General features: G+C 38.7%; 1 protein-coding gene across 4 annotated transcripts in view; it reads left to right on the top strand.

Annotated features, from left to right (window-relative positions):
* The window catches only part of LOC133520785 (uncharacterized), a 138020-nt gene extending 112683 nt beyond the window's left edge, over positions 1 to 25337 (top strand). For 2 of the 4 annotated variants that reach the window (XM_061855442.1, XM_061855446.1), the window contains 3 exons: positions 19872 to 20168; positions 20627 to 20746; positions 20893 to 25337. In XM_061855442.1, the coding sequence (XP_061711426.1) occupies positions 19872 to 20168; positions 20627 to 20746; positions 20893 to 25077 (4602 nt within the window). In that variant the 3' untranslated portion in view covers positions 25078 to 25337. Of the gene's footprint in view, positions 1 to 6872; positions 7022 to 13660; positions 14006 to 19871; positions 20169 to 20626; positions 20747 to 20892 lie in introns of those variants that run through there. The other 2 variants (XM_061855443.1, XM_061855444.1) reach the window with 2 other exon arrangements.
* Positions 25338 to 25899: the final 562 nt, after the last annotated feature.

Here is a 25899-nt window from a genome sequence, read left to right as displayed (position 1 = left end):
CTCTTTCTCAAAGACAAATTCATTAAAATGTCTCCTAAAAGAAAGTGTTTTGAATCACTTTATCCCACGAACGTCTAGGTGTACGCTGATGACACACTTGCCCCAAACCGCGTCCACTTGTCCGTTTCACTAGACCAGTTACGCCCAAACACCGAAACTTGTATGCGCCTTATAATTAATCTCGCTTGACATTTCTGTATTAATTGAACTGGTTTTAATCCCATTACTTGTACCGAGATGAAATTGTAACAACATTGATCTAATAAATGTTGATACTTTCGATCGAAACTTGACGTAAGTACTCGAAAAAAGAGTGAGTAGACTTCGACACTTCAGAAGAATCAAGTAGGTGCAGTCAGATGCAGGGAAACATGACTCCCCCTGCATAGACTGATTGTATGCAGGGGGGGGGGGGGGTCACGTTTCTCTGCATCTGACTGTACATGGAGTATAATTACATGCGTAATCGTAAAGAAAAGGGTGCTAGAGATATGCAGTACAGTGAAGCCACCTGTCACATTAAAGTTCTTTTTAAGTACAGAATTAATATAGTCATAAAAAAAATACTTAGAGGTGTATGTACTTAACGGCTTTTTTTATGCAGTCAAAGATTGCAAAGAACGTAAACTACTAGCAATCTAAACAATACTGCATAACAGCAGCGAATTCTAATTACCTCAGACAGCTCTTAACTGAGGTAATGGTTCCAATCCAATCCACATTCCAGTCTGCTGACCATTCTCCGCCGAAGGTTGAGATGGCCCGTTACTTATTGTTTCCCAGACTCACAATCAATACCAGTGCTATTGTTTTGATGCGAAAAAAACAACAGTTATGATTGTCTTCGACTTTTTCCATATGTTTAATAAACAGACAGATGTTTTGAACACATGGTGGTAGGTAAAAATTACGATTGTACTAGTAGAATCGTGAAATACAAATGCAGGTAATTCTACAGGTGTCTATATATATGTAAACAAGCCTTAGCAAGAAATAGATATACTACGCACCTGCCAAAGATGTTCTAGACACGATAAAAACACGATATCGATGCCACCCTGGCAAGTAACGATCAACTTTACCGACTGGGTGTTATGTTCGTTGATATAGGTACGCATATAGTAATGATCAACTAGTGTTTTATTCTAGTTGATATATGCGTATATAGTAATTATCAAATGCATGTTACATCGAGTTTCCTTCATTCTAAATGCCATGGCATAACTTGAAGCTTAACGCTTGCCTAAGACTAGTTAACATAAAACCCTGCAATTATCCTTTTTAAAAGCTTGGCCTTCGGTAAGTAGTAGGTACTAAAATAAGATTGTCGATTTTATTATCAGAAACTACCTATCTAGAGGACTTAAAATAGACAAATTAAGTAGGGCATTTTATAAATTACGGTTCTAATTATAAACTAAATAACATAAACAGAACAAATTGCCCATATTCTTTCTGGAAATTTAAAGAAAAGGTTCTAACTTCTAATAATTAATAAATTTGAGGTACTTACGCCAACTTTTGGTCCCCAGTTGCACTGTAAATAGTTGTACAGTCGCCATCAGATATATAGGAGCGGTCAAGGTGCTCTCAAATATCTGAACACGCTGCCATTGTCAAGGCGTCAGAGTGCTTGTTCAGATATCTGTGAGCATGGCGACTGTAGGTACATGGTACATAGATGTCGCAAAATCGTAAACGAGACACACGTGACAATCAATCATACTCCGTAATCTTAACTTTTAGTAAGCACATACTGGTGGATTAAGCACTTCCTCACATAAAAATCAAGAACTAATTGAGCGTGACTTCTTCCTGGGAAACTGGTCTCATAGCCGACATCTCTATAAGGAAATTGCTACACCTAAACTTGCACATAATCGCTTGAACTCTCTAAGCAAAAAGCAGCATTGTGATCGAGTTCACACGGTGCAACACCGGGAGGACTTACTTTCAAGTCTTTCAACTACCTATTAATTATACGCTGTTTTAACTTGGGAGACGAGTTGTTTAATTGCTTGGTTCTACTTACGTGTGACTTGTTTTTGTTTTTGCCAAATTAGAGATTGAAGCTTGGCTTTCTATTTGCGAAAAAGTATATTCATATCTTGTTACGGCTGGTGTAGAATTTGTGACTTATAGGTACAATTATTAGTCCAACAACATAAGATTTAAGTACCTCTTAACATGCAGCTGATAAAACTTGTAGTCATCGTCTTATCTTATTTAGAACTTCTGCCTCCTTTACGTTCTTATCATAACATTCATTACTAATAGGTACTTTGTCTTCCGCTTCCTTACTTTGTTTCCATGACAAAGTATTTGTGAAGATTGTCTAGTTATTGCTTACTTAATCATTACTTGAACCGGTCGTACCTCTAGAGGAAAGAAGCAATATTTTAATGTTGTCTTCGGTTGCCCCAACAGTTATGTAAACGAATCATATCGCGGAAAACGAATTTAAAATACATCCCGACGTTTCGAACTCTCGGGAAATGTTTCATTTCGAGGTTCAACACGTCAGATTGTACTTTAAATTCAATACACGCCATATTTTATGATCAATATTTTATGTACCTATTTAAGTTGCCAGTTACAGAGTTATAATAATATAATAGATATCTGACGCGATTGCTAAACCCCATCATAAATTGACGGGGTTTACGAGACTTTAACTTTTGACATTTTGTGGTGTCCGCGGCACAGATTCGTATCTACAACTATTACCAACAACACTGACCATCACCAGACCTTATATCATTGTAACAAGGTGTTTAAATGGTCAAAGGAACAAGCTAACGAACCGCTTGTTAGTGTAGCCTCTGACTGAAGATGTACAAGCGTTAAATCGGCGTTGCAAAATAATTGAACAATGCAGTCACCATCATAAACATGTATACGTTTTCATCTTATTCCAACGGTATAAGCGATAAAATATGTCTTATTTCTAGTTTTTATGTCGCATACAAGTTAGTTTTTATGTACAAGTTTGTAATGGCATGATTGTCGATATTTAATGATGTAGCGTAGCGTAACTTACGTACAAGAAATTATATTCGTTTAGGCATAAGTATTTAAATAAGTGACGTCATTTTAATTTGTCATTAAGGATAAACGGTAAGCTATTAATGCATATATTTATCTTCCAAAAAGATTACGGCGTATACAGATGTAGTGCATAATTGTTTTCCATCGTATTTTCTCGCAAACGTTCCTATTTGTCATGCTACTTCAGTCAATCTCAGTAGTTTTTGTACCGAGATTAAAATAGCAAGACACATTCGGACGTTTCCGTGAAAATACGATAGAAAATAATTATGCACTAGATCTGTATACGCTGTAATCTTTTTGAAAGATAAATATATTATTTAACCATAATTGCATTAATACGAGTAGCTTAACGTTTTATTTTCTTTATTAAAGAAACCATTTGTTAATTATTCAGTGGCGACATTCAATTAAGCGTGTCACTTAATCGCTTAGCTAGCTCGGGTCACTCTAAGACTTAGGCTAACCGGTACAAGCTTGTTTGATTACGCATAGTTATTACAGATCTGGAAGTCAAGTTACGATGGTAAGTACTTGTCATACGTTTGCACAACGAATGAGAATAGATATGAATATGCAGCTGTAAGTTCATGGTCTTAACGCTCGCTGGCTGACCTTTTTAGGTCCTTTCTAGTTTCGGTGCAAGGATAACAGTTATTATAGCTCGAATTATACGGTTGAATTAATTTGAACTTTAAGCTTTGTGTATAAAATAAAATGTTGTAAGTAACTCCTATAGTAGTAATTATTTGAATCCAAGGATGGTAGATAATCGCTGGCGGTGGTAGCTATTTCTCGAGCGGTTTTACTTTCGCATATTAGGCAATACTAATATTTATTTATTTAACTTTATTTATTGCACAATACAAAATAATCCCTTGAGGCATTCTCTACCAGTCAACCATTGGGTCAAACAGAAACTTACAATTGGTGCGGAAAAGTAGCTCAGTGCAAAGAGATAAAAGTCACTTATCTTAATAATACTATTATCAATATACATACATAAATATGTACATATTACTGACTACTTTGTAAAAAAGCTAAGGTACACAGAAAGGGGCTTTTCAGCCCTTGCATAGACATAAATTGTATATGTGTATTTTAATTACACTAGTTCATCGCATTCTGACGTTTATCGCCATGTAAATAAGGTATAATAAACACGGCATGATATATGATAAGAAGTGTCGGGTTACGAAGCGTTACGTTTAGTGTTATCATTACGCGAAATGAGGATGTTGTTGTGTTGCAGAACCGGTGTAGCGACGGGTTTTAGACTTCATTTGTATATGTACAGTCAGATAAACAACTAACTATAGGTGACTTTATTGTGATGGGAATCCTGAAGAACAAGAATACGCAATAAGGCAACTTGTCGCACTACAGATTCTATGCAACGCGATCGTGACATTGCATATCTGCCACACTAATTATAATAAAGAAAACTGTCATAATTAAACAATTTGATGACTTTTGAATGTCGCTGTAGTGTTTTTTCAGTTGATGTGTCTGTAGCAGAAGCATTTTCGCATAACAGGTATCTCGCTATCTAGTCACCAGTACACTGGAAAAAAAAAAAAACATTTAAATCAATTGAAATTGCATTAACGTTTAATGTTTTAAACAGTTTCATATGAGTCTATCGAAAAAAGCAGTAAGTTTTACTGTTCCGAAAATACAGTAAATTTTGCTGTTTTGAGTAGCTAAAACGTAGTGACTGTTCGTTTATTTTTATCGTTTTTTCAATACTTAGAAATGTTCAAACAGTTAACGTAACTGTTTTATATTTTACTATTTTTCAAACATTTGTTGATATAGGATAAATCAGTTAATCTTAATGAAAATCACTTTAATGTGTGCTGGATAGATCATATTTTTTTAACTATATTTTGGAACGCTTTAGTATAAATTTTGACTGTACGTACAAATATCTAAACGTATTTAATGATTAAATAGCATTGCAAAAAGATACGTACCACGAATAGAACGCGTCAAAGCGCATAACTTTAGTAAGAGTAGTTTATAATACATACAATTTAAGTCTTGCAGCCGGCTTGGCTGGTGCTTTATAAACATAGATACACCTGTGGATCACAATACGGCAAAAACAAAATAAACCTATGTTTGGATGTAGACACCTGCGCAAATATCTACGCCATTGGCTTAATCAAAACTGTCTTGAAAATTACTCTACTTTCTGCCTTTGTGTGTCCGATTTAGGAAAATGGAAGTGGAATAAACTAGATTTTCTTGTCGGGTCAAACACATTTTAGAAAAAGGTCAATTCTGAGGACAATACAAAGTTTACAAAGTTAAAGACTCTGGTACGGGATCTATATACTTACCCCGTTTTTCTTATTCGAGTCTCAAGTATTGAAAAATGTATCCAACCTGTAAAGGTGCCGCGTAAAAAATAGCTTTAGGTTCCCTTAACTTTGTGATGTCTACAGGAAAAAAGCGATCGAGTTTGCTAAAAAATGTGTATGACCCTTTCTCCAAATCGGACAGATCGACACAATGCATTATATGGCCTAAAAATAAGATGTAATTTTTTTTACTGCGGCATAATTTGATAATTTTAACAAACGTTTGCGTTTGTGTATCAAAAGTAAATTAATGGCATTTCGTAAAAGACACGTAACTAAGAAAAACATTCCTGAAAATTCTTTGTAAACGTATTTTTGGCCCAACCTTTATAGGTTGGGTTATTACATTACTTTGAGTGCATTACCTAATTTTGACGACTTCACCACAATTTGCTTCGTGCAATAACACAACTTTGTCTAGCTTATGAAACTTGCAGTATGATCGTGATCTTAGATTTCAATACTCCATGTGATTTATCTACACGAATAATTATTAAAAGCAAATTATTCAGAGCTTTTCCCTGAAAATCATATCTTAACGGTTCAATAATTAGGTTCAATTTACCAGGTCCTGGAAATATAGACTGGGCGCGATTAGCTCACCACACTGGTCGGATTACTCACGGTACTCTAGTCTAATCAGCGACAGGACGCTATTATTAAAGTCTATCTGAATTAATTTTAGAAATCAGCGGTGTCAAATTTCAATGTCATTTTGACTGTGCTCCATTGTCAGTGTTGGCGTTTTCATTTAATTAGAAATCAAATTACGTGTACAATGCCAGGTAATTAGTTCAATGATATGTCATCGTTGTTTCTAACAAAAATGCCTCTGAAATACCTGTGGCCGCATTTTTTTTATTTTTTCAAATAAATAATCTATTATTTTACGTTGCTGACTTAACCGCATCTAATGTTATTGAAAATATTATCAGCCTTTAAATAAAAAAAAAAGGTGACATAATTATTAGCTGGTACAAGTAGGTACTATGCTACCTAAATAAAAGACGATTAAAGTGTTTTCTACATTACATTACATACTTCTATTGATGTTTTGTGATTTCACTTTGTATCAGAGTGTAAAGATTGTTCCACAAGGCTTTCCGCTACCTCAATTAAACATAATGGTCTAAGCTTCCGTCACCTCTGAATAGATAATTCATTAAACATCTATTTCAAACCATACAAAGCTCGCAACCAGCTTATACGTAACCGGACTCCCGCGCAAGCCTCTCTGCTGTCTCTCTCACTTGTATGAAAACCGGCGCCGGCGTCTTAAATCATCGTTGCTTGCGCGATAAGAGATTTTCCGGCGCCCAGTGTAACGTGACCTCGATATCTATGCGTAATCGAAGAGTACACTTATGCTGGTTTGACAGAGTCTTAGGCTTGTAGGTGCTTGGTATGCGATTGAAATGAGACTCCAAAGCCTCCATGCTTCGTCCTCGTCGCTCGCGCCTGTCACTGCGCGATATCTGCTGCGCGCGCGCAGTATATTGTAACTATCGCGCTGTGTAGACGCGCGCATACGTGAAACATAAAAAAACATTGTTATGTTGTGGTTGTGTAGGTTATTATAACCTAAAGTAAACCATACATGTGTATACGTAAGTGAAGTGTCAATTTAAAGTGTAGCGAAGTGAATGTGTTGGAAATATTGGAATCTGCAGTGCTTGGACTTGTTAGCCTTGTGTGCTACCACGGCGAAACTAATTCACTGTCTACTTACGATTAATATTTAAATGTTGCGATAGAATACGGACCATACGCTTCAGGGTCAACAATTACCAATAGGTGCTTGTTTTAATTAGTCAATGTCAATCCACAGCGCGTAGTTCTACAAATTGAAACTAAAAAAATCTTCAGTTGTTTTTCATACAAAGCATAAATAAACATACCATCTAAAAACACTGCTTAAGTTAAAAAACTTTGTTATCTAATCTTATCAGATAACTTCACGCAACGTACTTAAAACATAACTCTCCAATCCATTAAGACTCAATACACGTTTTTCTGGCAGTTGGTGTAATGCGTCACTAATTCCATGTCATTATTCGGTCCCATTGTTCACCCGCTGCACTTGTGGCCATGCAAACCTCAATACTTACCAAATAGGATATATGAGCGATTAATTCAAACGTCTGTGTGCCCTTTTGTTACCTTATTCGCAAAACAAACCCACTCGTGTATTTATACTCTCATTGTCCTCGTGACCAATTGCAAATTACTCCCACTCAAACACGTTTTAGGTTCTACGACAATTTTGATACAAAACCTGTCTAAAAGAACTTTTGCATTTGATGGCTCCAGCTCCAGCGTGGTCGCGGTTTGTCGTGAGTTGCAGGCGACCTATTTGGAAAGGGGCAATTGGCAAACAGTGTAGTAGGAGCCGATTAGGCTCACTTTCACTCGCGTTCCCTTTAAAATGATGTCCATTTACTTCAATATGTACTCTGAAATAGAAAGGATACCTTTACATTATAAAGCTGTAACACTTACTTACCCAAATAAATGATAACTTCTCTTGCATCAAACTTGCAAACTGCATACACGGTTTATCGAAAGTATTTTCGCGTGTAAGTTGTACCTAGTTGAACATTGTACCTAGTTTAAAGACTTTAAAGTGTTTAACTAAGTCTAATGGCTCTCATCTTTTGCTTGTTGCGCAAAGACAAATAATAATGATAAACAATTTAATACAAACAATTATGACTTCTGGTTCATAAACTGTAATTTATACAATACACGCTTATTCTTTATCAGTAAATGTTATTAAATCACTTTTCTATATTTCACACTGCTATTCAATCGTTGATTGCTCAATTCGTAATTGCTTCTACATAATTGTATTGAACGTACGAATACAAATCGATTCTACAGATATTCGTTCAATGGAAATTATTAAAAGTTACAAGAGTTCATCATACTGCCTGTTAGATAAGGAATCGTTTTGCTAGATCACGTAATAGTTGGTATATCTATTAGTCTAAGTCTTGCAAAGGGTTGCGAAGGTATTGCTTAATTTCTGCTATGATAGCAATGCTGAAGCAAGGAATGTTGAATAAATCTTACCGCAGAGCATAGCCATAACTGGAATAGCTTAATTAATTATAAACTACAAGTAATCCATGCTAGGAAACTGTAGCTAATTCCGCAATTTATCAACAATAACTTAAGTAAGTGCGCTTTAGATGAGTTTATGTCTGTAAAAACATTTATAGGATTTTAATAAAGTGGTTCGCGCTAAAAATCCTGTCAATATCCTTTCCATAATTTTACCTACGCGTATTGCGCACGGGTAAGCAATGAAATAGATTTATAACGATAAATCCGTCCGATTAGATCCGCGGCGATAGCTTCACACATACTTAAAGGCTTGTTGAAACGCTTAATTCCATAGTATTAAGAGTTCTGGTGCAATGGCATTGTTCAAGTCTTAAGTCGAGGTTGTTTCATACACATGCTCTATTGATTTGCGCACACAATTCACACTTCAGATCGTAACATCGCGAGTTGCAGGAAGCCATTGTTTCTCTGAATCTGCGGATGTTTTGATCAAACGATTATCTTCGGATAGTTAACGTGCGTAAAAGAACACCTTTAAATCAAGCCAATTTGGCAATAAGTTGCGAAAACTAGCCAAGTATACCTGGCTATATGTATGAATAGATAATCTAGTTATCAAGCCATTTTTGTAAACTGTGTTGCAGCTATCTTTCAAATCAACATGTTGCCCTAGATGGTTTGGTACGTGGACATTTTGTAAGAGTTTCTAAGAAAGAAATGGCCTTATGCGGACAAGGACTGTTGGGCAATCGCTGAGTAACGACGGATCCGTCCGAAGTAGTGAATCAGACACTGTTGACGATATTAACTCACAAGTTTTAAGTTAGGTAATAAGCGTAATAATCGATAATGTATGTAAATGTTTCACCGAATTCTCGTAAAATATTTTGAATGAGTCGATGCTGATTCATAAGAACCGTGAGAAATCTGGTATTTTTTAAGTTAAGTGAAGTTAAGTACTCGAATCTAATCATCACTTAATGTATTAAACTGAGTACCTAACTAGTTATAACTGAAAGGACCCCACTGAATGCGTGAACTTCACGTAAATTAAGAGATATACTCCATTTTCAATGTGGCGAACTCGTTGATTCTAATTTATAACTTAAAAATATGAAGTAGCCGAAACCTGACCTAGGTTGGCATATAAATACACAGGTACATAGTAGGCTTATGCTCAAAAGTGCTCGTTGAATCTGGTTTCCTTAATTAAAAACATTTAATATTGCTCTAGTTCCTCCCTAGTTGTCACTGCACTGTGATTAGCTCACGGGCCGTTACGCTGGTTATTGCTGGAAACTAGATCGCGGCCTATCACACGAGAACCTCTCACGGCGCCATTCATACAAATTATCGATTCACGTTTGTAAAAGCGGTAATTTATGCGTATGTAGATAAAGGTTTAATCAAAAGTTACCTTCATTAGTCAAATTAAACATTTTTAACCTTTACTGTGAAACGGACCAGATAGAAAAAAATCCAAATCAAGCCTCATTGCCAGTAAAGTTCATACCCTAGCCCTAAAAATTCTAAATAGAAAAATATACAAAAAGAAACATGAACATGATAATGGTAATTTGTGCCTTACGATATAGATTGTACCCAAATATAAATTTCAATTGTACATGGGTAAAAATACTTTCATAGGTTATTCAATATTTACTAGTAATATGTTGAAATGATTATCATTTGTTTTAGGTGTTGTTATGTAATCCTGCTTTTTTGGAGGCACGCTCGTGACTTTTGTTTGGATTAGACTGTCGAAATTATTGTAGTTAGGTTAAGGTTACGATATCAGATAACATAACTTAATTATCAGACTAACATTCCTTAAGTTGCTCATGTCTATACACCGTGGGCCCACATAACCCGACAGATTTTAACAGTGTATGCTTTGCCGCATTTAGAGACTAAAATGTCATACAAAGTTATCTGAAAACGGTATTGTTTTAGTGGCAATTCTTATAAAATAGCGAAAAACGCTGTTTTGGCTGCGACGCTGACTATGTAAAAAACAACGTGTCGCGTGCTGAAACTCACACACGATTCACAATCACAAGATATACAATTTTATTTTTGGCTAAATGACGAAAAGTCATATAACATTTTCCTTGTGCCCTGGTTGCGAATGCGTGGTTAAAATCTGTCGGGTTATGAGCCCACGGTGTATTGTTATTGAAACCAGTGATATAGGAAGTGATTATCTCATAAATACTGTAACACTTCCTTGTATCTTGTAATAATGAATTTGAATAATGTCCCAATAAAAATAAATGTTCAATCAGCCAGCGGAAGCAGAGGAATGTTCCCCACATTATGTGTGGGCGTTCTGCTTTAACCATTTTCCTTAAAAGGCGGTAGGCTTTTTAGCATGCGTGTTTCCAAGAATAGCATGAGGCTGAACTGAAAGGACCTCGATCGGCCGCTACTAAAATCATGAAGTCGTTAATGACTAATAAGCCACTGATTAATGGGCACTTTTTATACTCAACGCTATAAATTATTAGTGGCAAAGGAAGATTATTCTGGTTATTACTTTAAATACTCTTATAGGTTAAAGTTTGATCAGATTTTTGTGAATTACTACTTGACATTACAAATTTAATGAGCAAACCATTAATCTTAACAGTGTCTAAGAACACTTATCGAATGTGACATCACGATGCCTATATTATAGAATGTTTCGTGGAAGTGATTGAAAAAAAAAAAAAAAAAAACAAATTATAATCAACATAATTAAAATTCGTCACATTTTAAGCTATTAGCAACAGCAGTTTTTAACTCCATTTTAGGACAATATTACTCTGCTATATGGCTACTAGCTTTTACCCGTGACTTCGTCGTTGTGGGATAGTGATGATTGATTGATAGATACTATCCTATGTGGCTCCCCGGGCCTCAAACAATCTCTATACTAAATTTCATCTAAATCGGTCCAACGCTTTAAGCATGAAGAGGTATCAGATAGACAGACAGACACATTTATAATATTAGTATGGATTGGTGATATAGCTAAACCATTATCTAACTTAAATTTTAAGTCATTATCGCGTTACTAAAAGCTGTAAAAGTATCACACGTTCGAAAAGAAAACTGGTCATCGTACAACTCGACACACTTATGACTCAACGTGAAAGTCAATTCATAAAATAAATACGATCAGTTGACTGATGCATGAGACTTTTTTATTGTATTTGTTGTTTTACTGATGTTTTTGTACAGCAATTCGGGACTGAGTTGTCAAAAATGTTTACACATTCATCCTTTCGGACATTCCTTGGATGTGTGGACTGTGAGTCATACATAAAGGGCTAATAAAAATCACAATGCATCTCAAGAGTTTTGTTATTTTTGTAGTAACAAATTCTTTAGTACTTTGTGCATACCGTTAAATTACTTTGTAGTATTTTATGACACATTTTATATAGCGGTTTATACTAAAGTTCAGGGTAAGGAGATATAACCTATGCAAGTTTGTTATCTGTTGAAGTCTCTAACATTGAAACTGGAGAATAAACGTGTATTAAAATGAGACACCTGATACACGTTGTACCTATAATGCGTGGTAGGGAATGCTCAACATCAACAGTAAAGTTGTACAGTTAGCATCTAGTAGCGGATAAAAGAACGCACCAAAAGTTTCTGCCGCCCATCGGCTGTAGCACGGTCGCATTTTTATCTCCTGTCACCATGCCTGTCACATTCTAACAAGTATGTAAGTGCGACAGGGATAGGCAATAAAAATGCAACCATGCCACCACCGCAGGAATACTTTTCCAAATAAAGATATATATATATATATATATATATATCTGACCAATTCCTGTTCAAAAGTATCCGTATCTAATAATTCAACATTTAGGTAAGTCGCTGGCAAACAAGCATACGGCCCGCCTGACGGTAAGCAGTCTCCGTAGCCTATGTACGCCTGCAACTCTGGAGGAGTTACATGCGCGTTACCGACCCTAACACTCCGCACCCTCGTTGAGCGCTGGCAATCTTACTCTGAGCAGGAACACAGCACTATGAGTAGGGTCTAGTTATTTGGCTGCGGTTTACTGTATACTTCCCAAGTTGAGCTCTGCTCTAGATCTGGAATAACATTCACTATGTTGTACCTTACCACACAAAGAGAGTTGACATTCACAGTGCTCATACGTCTATTTTGGAAGTAGTTTAAGGACATCCCGGTTCCAGCTGTAGAGAGAGTAGATATAGATACGTACTTTTAGCGTGCATTGTGACCCGTTACTTTAGAGTGGACAACATCAACAATGTAGTAAACGGGTACAAAACATTATAAAATTGTAGTCATATCTACTATTACATTCACTACCTGCTAACTGCAGATAGATAAGTCTGTCAATACGTGATCGAATTCTAATGTATAGGTTTGATAATTATAATACAAATATTATTTATTACAGATGGTTCAGATTAAAACAACAGATGGTCTCATCTATAAAGAGCAGAACGTCTCTTTCAGATATTCCGCTCATCGGCCATTTCAACAATAATTTTATGATTTCTAAAAAAAACCTATTATAGCTATTGTTAGACAATAACTAGTCAAACACACACACGTGCACTACAGGTTGTGCACGTGGTGTGCAAACATCTTAAAACAGCCCAAACTTAACGCTCCGACTTATCGCCTTAGAAACATAAACAAAGCTTCGTGTAGCCGTAAAAAATAGAGATAGCGTTATCAAGTGTAACTAGAGTGAGCGGGACGGAATCCACGTGAGTTAAGTTAACAATAGGCTTCGAAAAAAAGTTTACCTGGAAGGTAGCTTGGGTCGGGAGCCTCTCCAGTGTGTTTGAAAGCCTTAACTGTGATGTGCGTTTTAGTTTGTAGAAAATGTATTTTTATTTAAACGGATCGTTAACTGTAGTTCATGTGGTTAAGTGTAATAGGTAAAGTGGCTGTTAAGTAACTTAACTGAACAGAAAAGTAGACCTTTGTGAACACCTGTTACTTTAAACAAACCGTGTGTTTCGCGCCAAATAAAACGTTTTTCTTGAAACGATTTAATACCCTCAGTGAAGTACATTTTTCAAGAAAGGAGTATATACTTTTTTTAAACTCGTATATAAGTGACGATCTAAGTGTTGTTTGATAAATGCTTCAGGCGGTTCAATAAAATAAAAAGTATTAAAGGAAAAATTCATGCATTGCAATAAAAAAACTAACATAGTTAAACGTACTCATTTGAATATTAACGTATCGAACGTGGTCCGTATTCTGATCGCTACGTATATACTAAATCTATACATATGTAGCATTGTTCGCGATGAACTCAGAATGACAATGAGTTAGAATGATAAAGTTCAGATATAAACGCAAAGAGCCCAGCGATGGGAAGGCGAAGATCGACGTGCTGAAGGATCGGGAGTTGTTGCCGCCGAAGGACATGGTGGTGGTGGGTTCGATGCCGGTGAAGCATAATACGCTGCCGAGGACTAGAAGGAGAGATTCGCCGGAACGCGCGCCGCTGAGCCAGACAACTATAGCGCTTTTTAGAGTAAGTTTTGTCTTATGTATGTAATTCAGTTTAGGTACTAAAGCAGTAAAGGCAATGACTTATAATAGTACGAAAAGTGTGCGCAACTCGTGTCGATTTAAAACACTCCAAATTTATCGCCACTTGTTGCGAATTTCCTATTCGCACATGTATCGTATTAAGTTTTACTGTATATATAACACTTTAAATTTTCAACATAGTCACGTAATGTGCTAATTATCGCACTAGTGCGGTAAAGTATATTAGTCTCACGCTTCTAAAGGTAAACAAGCATCTGCCAAACGATCGGTTTTTCCAAAGTTAATTCCATCATTGTAGTGAAAACTATGGCTGTGGCCTACTCATTGATTTTCAGCTATCCATGGCCGTTTCATTAACTGTTATGACGAATACTTATAAGTATATTATGGATAAACACATACAGCATACTAATCAGTATGTTAACTGAAATATCAGTAAGTAAAGCAAATCAAAATTAAAGAAATAACAGAAAAGCGCTTGTTTCATATGCATAAGACATCAACGAACTCGCACTGCTGATGCTGGCCCGCTCTTTAGTCCGCTATTCAGAGAAATACACGTAGAAATAACATATTATTATTCTAAAACCTAGATTGTAATTGATTTTACTATCATTATTTTTATAGAATTTAATGCAATTTTATTTCTAAACATTTCTTTGTAAATTTCAACTTTACTCCTGTGTTATAAATATGCCCAATATAATAACTTTAGAGCAGCGGTTCTCAAACTTTTTTATTGACGGAACCCTTTTGGAAAGTGAAATACTTGACGGAGCCCCAAACTAACTATTTTCTTTCATCACTGTGGACCAGAAATATAGAAGAGCAATTTTTTTCTGTTTACAAGAATTCTTAGTATTACCCAGGGCTCCGCGGAGCATACTCTGAGAATGACTGCTTTAGAGCATTAAAAATCAAGCCTACCCAATGTACATATGTAAGTACATGTACAAACCAAGTACTTGTAATGTACGGCGAGTAGCCGACCTCCCTTACGGCCATTGTGTCCTCTAAAGGCAATTTGTCGAGAATACTAACGAAAGAGACGATTTAGTATGCGCCAGCGCAAAGCCTCCTCCGGTACAGCCTGCCAATTTACCTACTCCACCATCCAAGTGAAAATAAACCTTATCCTTAAACAAATAAGCATGTAAAGGATAGTAAAGTTATGTTGGTAGGTTGTTGGTCGCTTCAATCGTCTATTGTTTCAAAAGGAAATTTGTGACGATAGTTTATCATACATGTTATTTATATTCATTCTGCTAAGCTTTTATGATGGTATTGATGAGCTACTGTGGGCTTTCAAGTCGCGTTGTCTTTGGCTATTAATTATGAAGTATGGAAGGAAAAGCTGTGTGTGAATATGAAAATTATATATAGACATTTGCCAAAGGGCCTTTTGGTTGTCCAAGTTCTTGTCTAAAGACAAACTGATGTCGCTATTTGATGTCTTACTATCCTAAATAAATTTAAGTCTTGTTTTTATCAGTCGTGTTTGCATTTTACGTGTTTTGCTAGCTGGTTAGTAATTGGCGAGTTGACTTTGCGAGAGTTATAAAAATGGATACAGATTACTTAGAATTGCCATCCAACTGTACCATTACTCTTGACTTTACTAGATCTCATAAAGAAAAAAAAGATTATTACTCAGGAACAAATATCTGTCTTACCGGGATTCGGATTCGAACCCAGGACCATCGGCTTCAGATGCCTTGTTCTAGCTTAAATTATCCCAACGTTAATTTGAAATAATCTTTCTTAAAATAAACTTGAGAGCTCAACATGATTATCTCTTACACTGATACAATCTTAGATAACTGATATATTATATCAAGCTCCCATCAGGTTTTCCCTAAGTCGATCTAGAGTCTAGCCGCACTGAAACCGCAAGCCAGGTCACGCGCATGGGAGCTTCCCACACAACAATGCCCCACAAATGTCGTCATGTTTGATGCTTTAATTCCGGGTTCCAGCATATCGAGATCTTAAGGGCGGTGCAGGCATTGTTCTTTGAAGTTCAGTTGAAAGGCCACGAACCACATACCTAAAAGAACGCACTGAAGAACTATTTGATTGATTTCTTATTGATATTGTTTTTATAGCAACGCATGCAACGATGATTTTGTTATACTCGTATCTGACCGCATTTTGAGGGGTGAATATGTAGGTCATACTGATGACTGATTATTTTCAGTTTCAAGTATATAGAGCTGTTTACAAATTCAGACAATCAGCAAATAGGCAAACAAGATCTTAAATGTAATATAATGATATATGCCCTTTAACAAAGTAAAATAACTAAAGTAACATTCAATACACCAACGTATTTTTTCTATAATTATGTAAGGTTTTACAAACAATCTAAACCAACAATATATCTATTTTCATTGCTCGAAACTAACTTTTATACCACACCAATCCAATATGCTGCAATTAAATTCGTACCACAAATAACTAAATCAAAAACATCATTCTAATTTCAATCTTATGACATCTGTGATAAGAATGAAAACGGTCGATTGAACATAGTCATATGACTTTTTATTTACAAACAACGAATTCGATTGATATATCCCTAATGGAATCGTATAAAGCCTTTGCAATCTATTGTAATTTCAACTTTAATAGCATAGAACTAAGTCTCATTTTCCTCGAAATTAACGAGTGAAATGCGAACTTAGGAAAGTTACTTTTAGAAATGTTTTAAAACAATAGTGAGAGAGCTTACGATTCGCGTGATCGTTAATTGATGGCAAATAAGAGTGTCTATTGCTTTAGCGGAACAGTGGGCTCATACTCGAGCAGATTGACCTCGTTGAAATAAATACATTTGACTACCTGTAGTTAGTTCTAAGCACTTGATTTACTTACAATGGCTAAGAAAGAAAGGATAAAACACAAAAGTATGTGTAAAATACGAGATTCGATTATAATTATATCTATTAACCGTGTTATTCTTAGATTACAAATGCGATGATATCGAAGATCCCTTAGTAAAGACAACGTTCAAATTGCTGTAAAAAATAAATTGGTAGCAAATAGGGTCAATTATACGGTTATTATTTAGGGCACTTTTAATTAAAGAATTAGCAAGTATCTTGAGTATTCTCAGAAGGCGTTTCCGCTTATTAAATGTAACTCAAACCATAAGCCTCTTTTAACCTAATTACGTAAACATTTACCCAAATTAACTTCGTCAGTTTAACTTTAACATTGCTGTTTTTTGCACACCGGTGTTTCTGTTTTCTTCCGGCACCTAATCGTTGACACAAGTAACTGACTTTTCGTAAATCTTATTTCAACGAGATAAAGTCTATCTGATGTTAGTTGTTGTACGTGGCGGAAGACACGACGCAAGCTGCGTGCTCATCCGCCGGATGATCGTAGCCATCTTGTATAAGCCTTACGTTCATGTTATGATATAAGATCTGTCTTTCCGATCTTTGTACTAAAAAGGCAGGGTGTATCTTTGTAGATAGTTAACTAGCAAAATAATTGTTTCATTTTATTACCCGACTGGGCCAAAGTCTGTGTCCTCTTTGGACACCTTTAGGATGAAGTGTTGTGACATTTTTATAATATTGTTTGTTGTCTGGAGATCCCCGACTGAAAATAAAAAGACGCTTCGTCAAAAAGTTTCCAAAGAAATAAAGCGTCGAAACGCCCATGATATTTACTCACAGTGTATTGACCCAACTAAGCTTTTTATGTAAAAATATACATCATACCGTTGAACCCGATTGCGCCGTCAGCTGTTATATTGAAGCCCAGGGTCTTTTGTGAGACCATTGGCGAGTATGCCATTCCTCGCAACGTTTAGCCGACAGGTACAGGGGTAAATTGTAGTATTTGTAAAAACGAATCTATTGTCACCGCATTCATGCTAAAATTGACTCAATAGTTAAGATGCTGCGGTGAAATACAAGAAACATACCCACTCACACGCAAAACGGAAATCATAATCATTCCCCTAGTCGGGTAAATAAATAGTTAGTGCAGTCAAAAATCTAATTAAAAAAAAGCCACAACCGAATACAGAACCTCCTTCTATGAAATTGAAGTCGGTTAAACAGGTACTTAAAGTTAACTGTCATTTGAGTAGCCCGCTAGTACAAGTAACAAGCGTTGAACACGTGCGACTATTGTGCAAAAGCGTCAGAGCGTAGGAAATGTTTGTAGAGTGTAGTCAAGAACCTAAGTACAGTAAAATAAAACCCGTTTAATACCATCACGTTTAATACAATTTCTTGAGTAATACACCATTTCACACTGGTCTCTGCAACTTACGTTTCACGGTCCAAGCAGCTGCTTTACTGTTATGATATTACTGCCACTGCGTTGATTCTGTCAACTATCCACTGCTATGTTCTATCTGTCACTCCACTCATTTTATGAAGGCAATTGACAGATACGACGGCGGCATCAACGCCGCTTTACTGTAGTTTGGTAATTACGGCCACCCACACTAGCGTCTTTTAAGCGTCGGTGTCTAGTCAGCGCTGTGGAAAATTGCGTCGCTGCGCAGTGGCGCCAACATAGCTTTGAGCAACAGCGAGAATTGGCAAGACGCTGATCAGTAGACGCTAGTGCGGGGTGGCCCTTACTCACCAGTGTATGAGTCTTACGGCCACCCCACACTAGCGTCATTTGAGCGTCGGCGTCAGTCAACGCGGAAAATGGCGTCGCTGCGCAGTTGCGCCAAAGTTGCGTCGACGAACAGCATCCATAGAGTTGGCAAGACGTCGACGCTCGGTAGACGAGGGGTGACCCTTATTCACCGGTGTATTAATGTATCTATAAGGTGCAAGCATAAATATACTAGCTCCTTCAATTTACACCTGTGAAAACAGTCGTGAGTATTCGTGATCATATGATTAACCAATTTCTTACCTTCAAACATCTTACGAATAGTCGACCTTTACGGCGTGGAGCCTGATTTGAAAGTGCCTAACCTAAAACAAAACCGCTAAAAGTAAAAAACAAGGCAAGTTTGTACATCAAAACATCATCTCGGGGTCACGGCGTATTTGTGACCTATACCTTCACCTGGCTAAACCCAAAACAACTTATGAACATTTGATGTTCAAAAGGTTATACGCACATACGCCTTTTTATCAACTTACGGTAAAGTTGTAGTTGCCTTCTCGTGTTCGTGCCGTACCGGTTTTCGACCAGCCTTATCCAACAAACCAAACGAAATTCAACCCTTTACTTAGATTTGTAAAGCTCGTTTTCGATTACGCGCAGATCCGGTCAAGACTTTCTTTATGAAGGGCCAGTTACAGACCTCGACGTTTTTTTTACGCACGTAAGCATTTAGCAGAGTCAATATTAACACATTTCCGGTACCAGTTTGGTTATAAAAGGATTTTACTGTTTGACGTCCCGATTTGCATATTTTTTTGCGAATTGACCGCTTCGAAACCTGTTTAAGAGCTCAGAAACCTGATTAAAAAAGACAAGAGAAAACCTTGTCTTGGTATAATAGAGTCCTTCGGGCTTCGGGATTATGTAAAAAGTGTTTTAGATTGTACCTGTTAATGACATTGAAAATTCAGAAAATACCATAGATCAAAAGGTTAATTTTAAAATGCTTCTTTACAATTCTGGTCATTAAAACACTTGTTCAACACAACGAAATTAAGTTTAACATAACCAAAGCTTTGGCTAACTACAATGAATAAAATATTTGCTGGAAACGGACACATCCGATATAATCATGAATTTATGAGACTTTTGACACTAGAAAATATCATGTCATGCCATGCGCAACTATAATTACGGCTGCAATGTCTTTTATCAGTTTAAAATTCTTCTTTAACATAACTCTCCTCTTGTTACAGGAACTCTTCGCCCAACTGCAATGGTCTGCAGAACGCGCACCCGCTGCCGACAGCCTCCGCCGCGCGCTCGGCGGCGGTGGCGCCCGCTTCCAGCTTGGTTGTATGGCCGACGCTAGCGAGTGCTTCGAGCACCTACTCCTGAGAGTTCATGCTCATGTAGCAGCAGGAGATAGAAGGGATGATGATGCGTGCAGAGCGCCACATTGTGTGCCGCATCGGAAGTTTGCGATGATGCTGGTGGAACAGTCGGTGTGTGGCGCGTGCCAGGCTACGTCGGAACCGCTGCCGTTTACTCAGGTAATTACCGTGTTTTTAAACATCACCTCAATAGTATTAAATCAAGTGCTTTGAACAATTAAGTTCATTTTAGATCACACGACCGTCTAACACTAAACATCAATCTCTGAAAGAATTCATTGGTAATTGTTGTGTGAATTTGGAATGACGACGAGAAATTAAAAACTTTAATTTTCCTCTACTCTACATTTTGCTACTGTACATAGGTTAGTCAAATATTAAAAAACAACAATTGCTGTTGGGAAAGTATAATACACTAGAGTTTGTGCAGAAAGAGAAGAGTCGTGGAATGCAAGGGATCCCATACATTCTACGACTCTTCTCTTTCCGCACAGACTCTATATACTACAACACAACAAACGTAGAATTATACCTAATGAAATGAAATTTAGAAGTGTGCACCACCATACCAGTTTTCTGATGAAATAAACTAACATGTAGGTTAATTTTATTTACAGATGGTACACTACGTGTCAGCAACAGCATTGACTGCGCAGGCGGCGCTCGGCGAACATGGGGATAGCTTCGGCTTGCTGCTGAGGAAGGCTGGCGGCATGGGCGACATCAGAGATTGTCCGGTAAGTTCAGAAACTTTCTAGTTGCTTCATGTCTGAATTGCTCTCCATGGTTATTTCACAAATGATATACCACATGGTGATAAAAACTAGATATACGGATTAGATTTTACGATAAGGTACTAATTTCTTGTTGTTTTTGGTTACAGAACGCCTGTGGAGCAAAGATTCAAATCTGCCGAACTTTGATGAACCGACCTGAGGTAGTCTCTATCGGAATGGTCTGGGACTCTGAAAGGCCTAACGCTGACCACGTGGCAGCCGTATACGCCGCCCTCGGCACAGAACTCCGCCCCACCGATGCTTTTCACGCTTGCGTCGACCGCGCCTGGGCAGCCCGAGCCACACACCGCCTCGTAGGCCTCGTCACCTACTACGGAAAGCACTATTCCACCTTCTTCTTCCATAGCAAACTGCGACTATGGATATACTTCGACGACGCTGACGTCAAAGAAATTGGACCGGAATGGTCACACGTCGTCGACAAGTGCCGGAGAGGGCGATTCCAACCCCTGCTTCTCCTGTATGCTGCGGTTGATGGAACGCCGTGTGACACCCGCCATGCTCCTAAAGATGTAGTGCCATTCCCTGCCCCAGAACCTCGGCGTGCAGTGACCCCGGCCCCTGAAAGAAACAGCGCCGGCTTTGCGCGACGAGCTGTCACACCAGGGCCTGACAACGAGTCTGACTACGTCAGTCGAAAAGCTGTGGAAAATATGCTTGAAGTCCAAGCAAACAGAAGAGCCCAATTAGCTCGTAGTCTGAGCACTGGATCAGCTTCTGATACACAAGACCGCCCGCGAGCGAGACGAGACTCGGGCAACTGGAGCGGCGACCGCAACAGCGCTTCATCTGCTTCCTCGTCTACTGTTGAGAGTCCCTACATGTATACTAGAGGCCGTGGCCCTGGCAGCGTGCCAAGCAGCCCTACTCGCAAAGGAGAACTATCTAGTGGCGGTTCATGTGACGCTGGCTACGATTCCTACTCTCTGTCATCAACTGACAGTTTACCTCTCCAACAAGGCTTGCGACACAACCTGCAGTTGGCTCAGATTCCTGAACTGACTACGCGAGGCGACTGCGAAGCCTTATGTCTGGAAGCAGACAGATTGCTTGAGAAATCTCGACATGCCGAAGACGCGGCTGATTATGAAACTGCTCTTGTTTTATGCGATGCGGCGGCATCTAAAGCCAGAGCTGCCATGGATGCTCCGTACAACAACCCTCATACTATGACATTCGCCCGAATGAAGCACAACACTTGTGTTATGCGCGCCCGAAGTCTTCAGCGACGAATGGCTGGAATGACCAGAGTTACGGAAGTTCCACAAGCCGCTCCCATTCGAAACACCAAGGGAGGACTAGAAAGCACAACTACGCCGATCGAAATTTACGCCACCTTGCCCAAAAAGAAAGGATCTTCAAAGAAGTCACCCAAATGCATAGACGATGACTTAGATAACTCTCCGCGAGAACGCCCACCAAGACATAAGTCGAGAGACGAAGAGAAAGTTAGGGACAAGCGCTCGAGAAGTGAAGATCGAGGACGTGCGAGAAAAGAAATAACAGTGTCGACGGAAAAGAAAGAAGAGCCTGTAGAAGATAAAAAGGCGAATAAGAAACAACATAAGATTCGCAGAAAATTGTTGATGGGTGGTTTAATTCGAAGGAAAAACCGATCAATGCCTGATCTTACTGAGGGTGCCGACGGCAACAATGAACCAAATAATAAGGAGAAACGCGTTTCATCCGTTGATGACGGAGATGTAGGAAGGAAAAAGGCTGACGATAAATCGAATTTGAGTGGATACTTGTCTGAAGGACATTTAGAGTATTCGGCAGCAAGCGGCACGAACCCCAACCTCGAGAGGAGTAAGTTGATGAGAAAGAGTTTCCACGGCAGTGCTGGCAAGATGCTAACCGCGGCCAAAGTGCCTCCGCCGCCCCCGCTGCGAACCACTTCTCAGCTTAGCGGGCCTAAGTTCGAGTCCGAAGTGATAGAGCACAACTTACAGTCAAGGCCACCACCACCAGTGCCAATGGCGGGCCGTGGAGATTATCCTTACCCTCACGACGACCCGGAAGACGGTGGTTTCTCGGAACAGTACGGGGACGAACCGCAATCGCTGCCATTCTTGCCGTCAAGCTACGATGGAAATCCTCATTATAACCGGCTTGAAGATTCTCCCTCCCAAAATTTTCACACAGTCATTACGAAAGCGATGATTCATCAAGAACAAAGTCCTATTAAGAGAGAGACGATGCCACCCATTCAACCATCTCGCAGCCATATGCAAAATCTTAGCCACGCGTTTGATAATGGTGTTGATGTGGTTGACTGTGCCCTTCCCATGCGCAGATCTCCTCAAATGCTTGACCTGCCGCCTTACCCCAGTCCGATGAACTCCGTCAATCACTCTCGGCAACCGAGTGAGGAATTCCCACCTCCTCCTCCGCCTATTGATTTGACACCTCTACAAAATGAGTTGAACTGCATTCAAAACTCCAGCCATAATGGAATCACTGCACAAACCGATGAAGAACGAGACGTTCCTAAAGGCTCCTTGTTGGCTCAATTGCAAGAAAAGAGAAATCAAATCCTAAGAAACGAAGAATGTCTATCGCAAATGAACCAGATTGAGACAAATAACAACAGCAGTGCTGATATTTGGCTTAAAGAGCTGCAGGCTAAACAGGCGGCATTAAAATTGAAAAGGTCTGGTTCTCTCGAGGGACAACTTTCAACCCCAAGTGAAGCTGTTTCACCAAACAGCAACAATGTGAGAAACATTGCCTCTAGATTTGAGAATAACGCACAAAATTCTTCAGATGGGGAAAGATCTCATATAGGATTTGTAGGTATGAGTGCTAATAGAGATGTAATTAACTGTTCAAACCAGTCTAACGCCGGTATATATAATCGACGTGCTTCGGCTTCATCCATCGATCCTAAACAGATGGAAGACGACTATAGCGAGCAGAAGACTAGCAACAACAATATCTACAACGATCGGACTAAACCGAAGAAAAAATCTGTATCCTTCTGCGATCAGGTCATTTTAGTGGCTACTGCTGAAGACCAAGAGGATGACAGCTACATTCCTAACCCTATCCTGGAACGTGTGCTGAAATCCGCAATGAACAAGCCTGAATTGACCACGATGCCACTGCAGTCAGAGAAGCCTTCGTTACAGAGAACAGAATCATTCGACAGCCAGTCGTCTCGATCAACAATATCCTCCCTTTCCCAGAACTCTTTTGTGCCAAATGATAACTCGCACGCCGACTACATGAGAGTACAAAACGGTTATCCACAGTATCAGGTCGCGCAAACCAGGCCTCAGCAACCGTTCAATACTCTAAAGAGTACAGGAGTGTACCGCACTGACTCACCGGTGCAGCCTCCTCACAATCAAAGCCCTGGAAACAACCAGATATATCAAGCTCTGCCAAACAACCCTCAGAACACCTCAAACCCCATACCATATACCCAGCCACCTGCAGTCTACGCGAACAACAACTCAAGCCCACCGAACTTTAGTCAAAATCCCGCGAACAGACTGACGCCGACCCACAACCCCGCTTATGCCACCAAGCAGCTGCCCCGAACCGTTCCTAATACCTTCCCACCGACGCAAGTGCACCAGAATCAACCACCGAACAACGCTTACTACCACCGATTACCGCAGCATTCCACCACTCCACTACCTAGCAATAACTATAACCCTAACCGCCAGTTTCCTCAGAACTCACCGTACCAAAGCGTTCCCACCAACTCGCCAGCTTACCAGAGCTACAACAGCCCACCGACTAGCTACGCGAACTCTGACTATTCTAGTCGATACCCGCAAAACAGTACAAATACAAACCATTATACGCAGTCGCCTTACCAACGCGTCCCACCACCTCATGGAGAAACGCCTCTAGACTACAACGCCACATATCAGAAGAACTACTACCCTGATGGAAACCAGAACAGAGGCGCTGATGTAAGGCACTATGCCAACACGCAGCAACAGAAAATGTACCCCATGAACGATAACGCTCCTATCAATGGCGAGCAGCAATTCCAGTACCCCCAAAGCGGTTACAATCCCTATCAGCATCTGCCGCCGCCAAAACAGATCCAGAAGAAATCTGTATCGTTTGAGCCTGGCACAAAAGGTGGAACAGAGTCTCCTGTCCCTCCGCAGATGAATGGATATGGAGAAAACCAAGGGCTTATAGGGCAGAAGGCTCTTTGTAACCTATGCCGTAAAAAGTCAATAAACTCTCCGGCCATGTACTGCCCTGACTGCGACTTTTACATGTCGAGGTTCAAACCCCGCTCATAGCATTGTAGTTAATACTGTAGATAAATTTTAATCATCATCTAATTAAAAGTCATCAGACAATGTAAATTATCAACGAATAGAATTTTAAAATAAGATTGACTGATCTCACTCGAGAATATGAAATCCGTAATTTTAACTTAGATTAACTGAACTACTTAATTTTGACTAGAATGTTAATTATAGAAATTTTAAACTACATAAAAATGTATTTTTGTTACGATGAAATTAAAATTCATGAAAATAAACAATTTCATAGCTTATGTTTGCAGTTTATTTATTCAACGTACCTTTGCATTTTAATTTCACTAAACACGACCAAACACTTACACTATGCACCAAATTAGCTTAGATTATTATATTAGGTATAAGGGCCAGGCTAGTAAGTATAGCACCAACCGCCATTAGCGAACTCAACGCCACTCATAGTATTTATCAAACCGATGGGTACATATGACCTCAATAAAAATACTGCGAGATTTAGCGTTTTAAGGTTATAAATTGTATTGAAATGACATATGTCACTACCCGTCCATCGTGTTTGAAAATAGTACATTATGATACAAGTGTGCTAAGTTGGTCATTACACACGAGTCGATATTGTGCGCGCGAGCTGCAAGCGAGCGCGCAATAAGAAACCCGATGTGTGTTATGACCAATGCACACGCGTTTCATACGACGTTTTTCAACACACTTGCGAGGAAAAAATAAAACTTATAAATTAGATTATTTTTTGTCAAAACAGTAAAAGTACAATTTTCAAAATTGTGGCTCACAGTTTTAACATCGAATAATTGCACCAAAGCATGCTGGGCTTATAGGCAC

The sequence above is a fragment of the Cydia pomonella genome, chromosome 8, assembly GCF_033807575.1.
Source record: "Cydia pomonella isolate Wapato2018A chromosome 8, ilCydPomo1, whole genome shotgun sequence".
Taxonomy (NCBI): Eukaryota; Metazoa; Arthropoda; class Insecta; order Lepidoptera; family Tortricidae; genus Cydia; species Cydia pomonella.
Note: the sequence above shows the minus strand (reverse complement) of the source record. Positions and strands in the feature narration are given on the sequence as shown.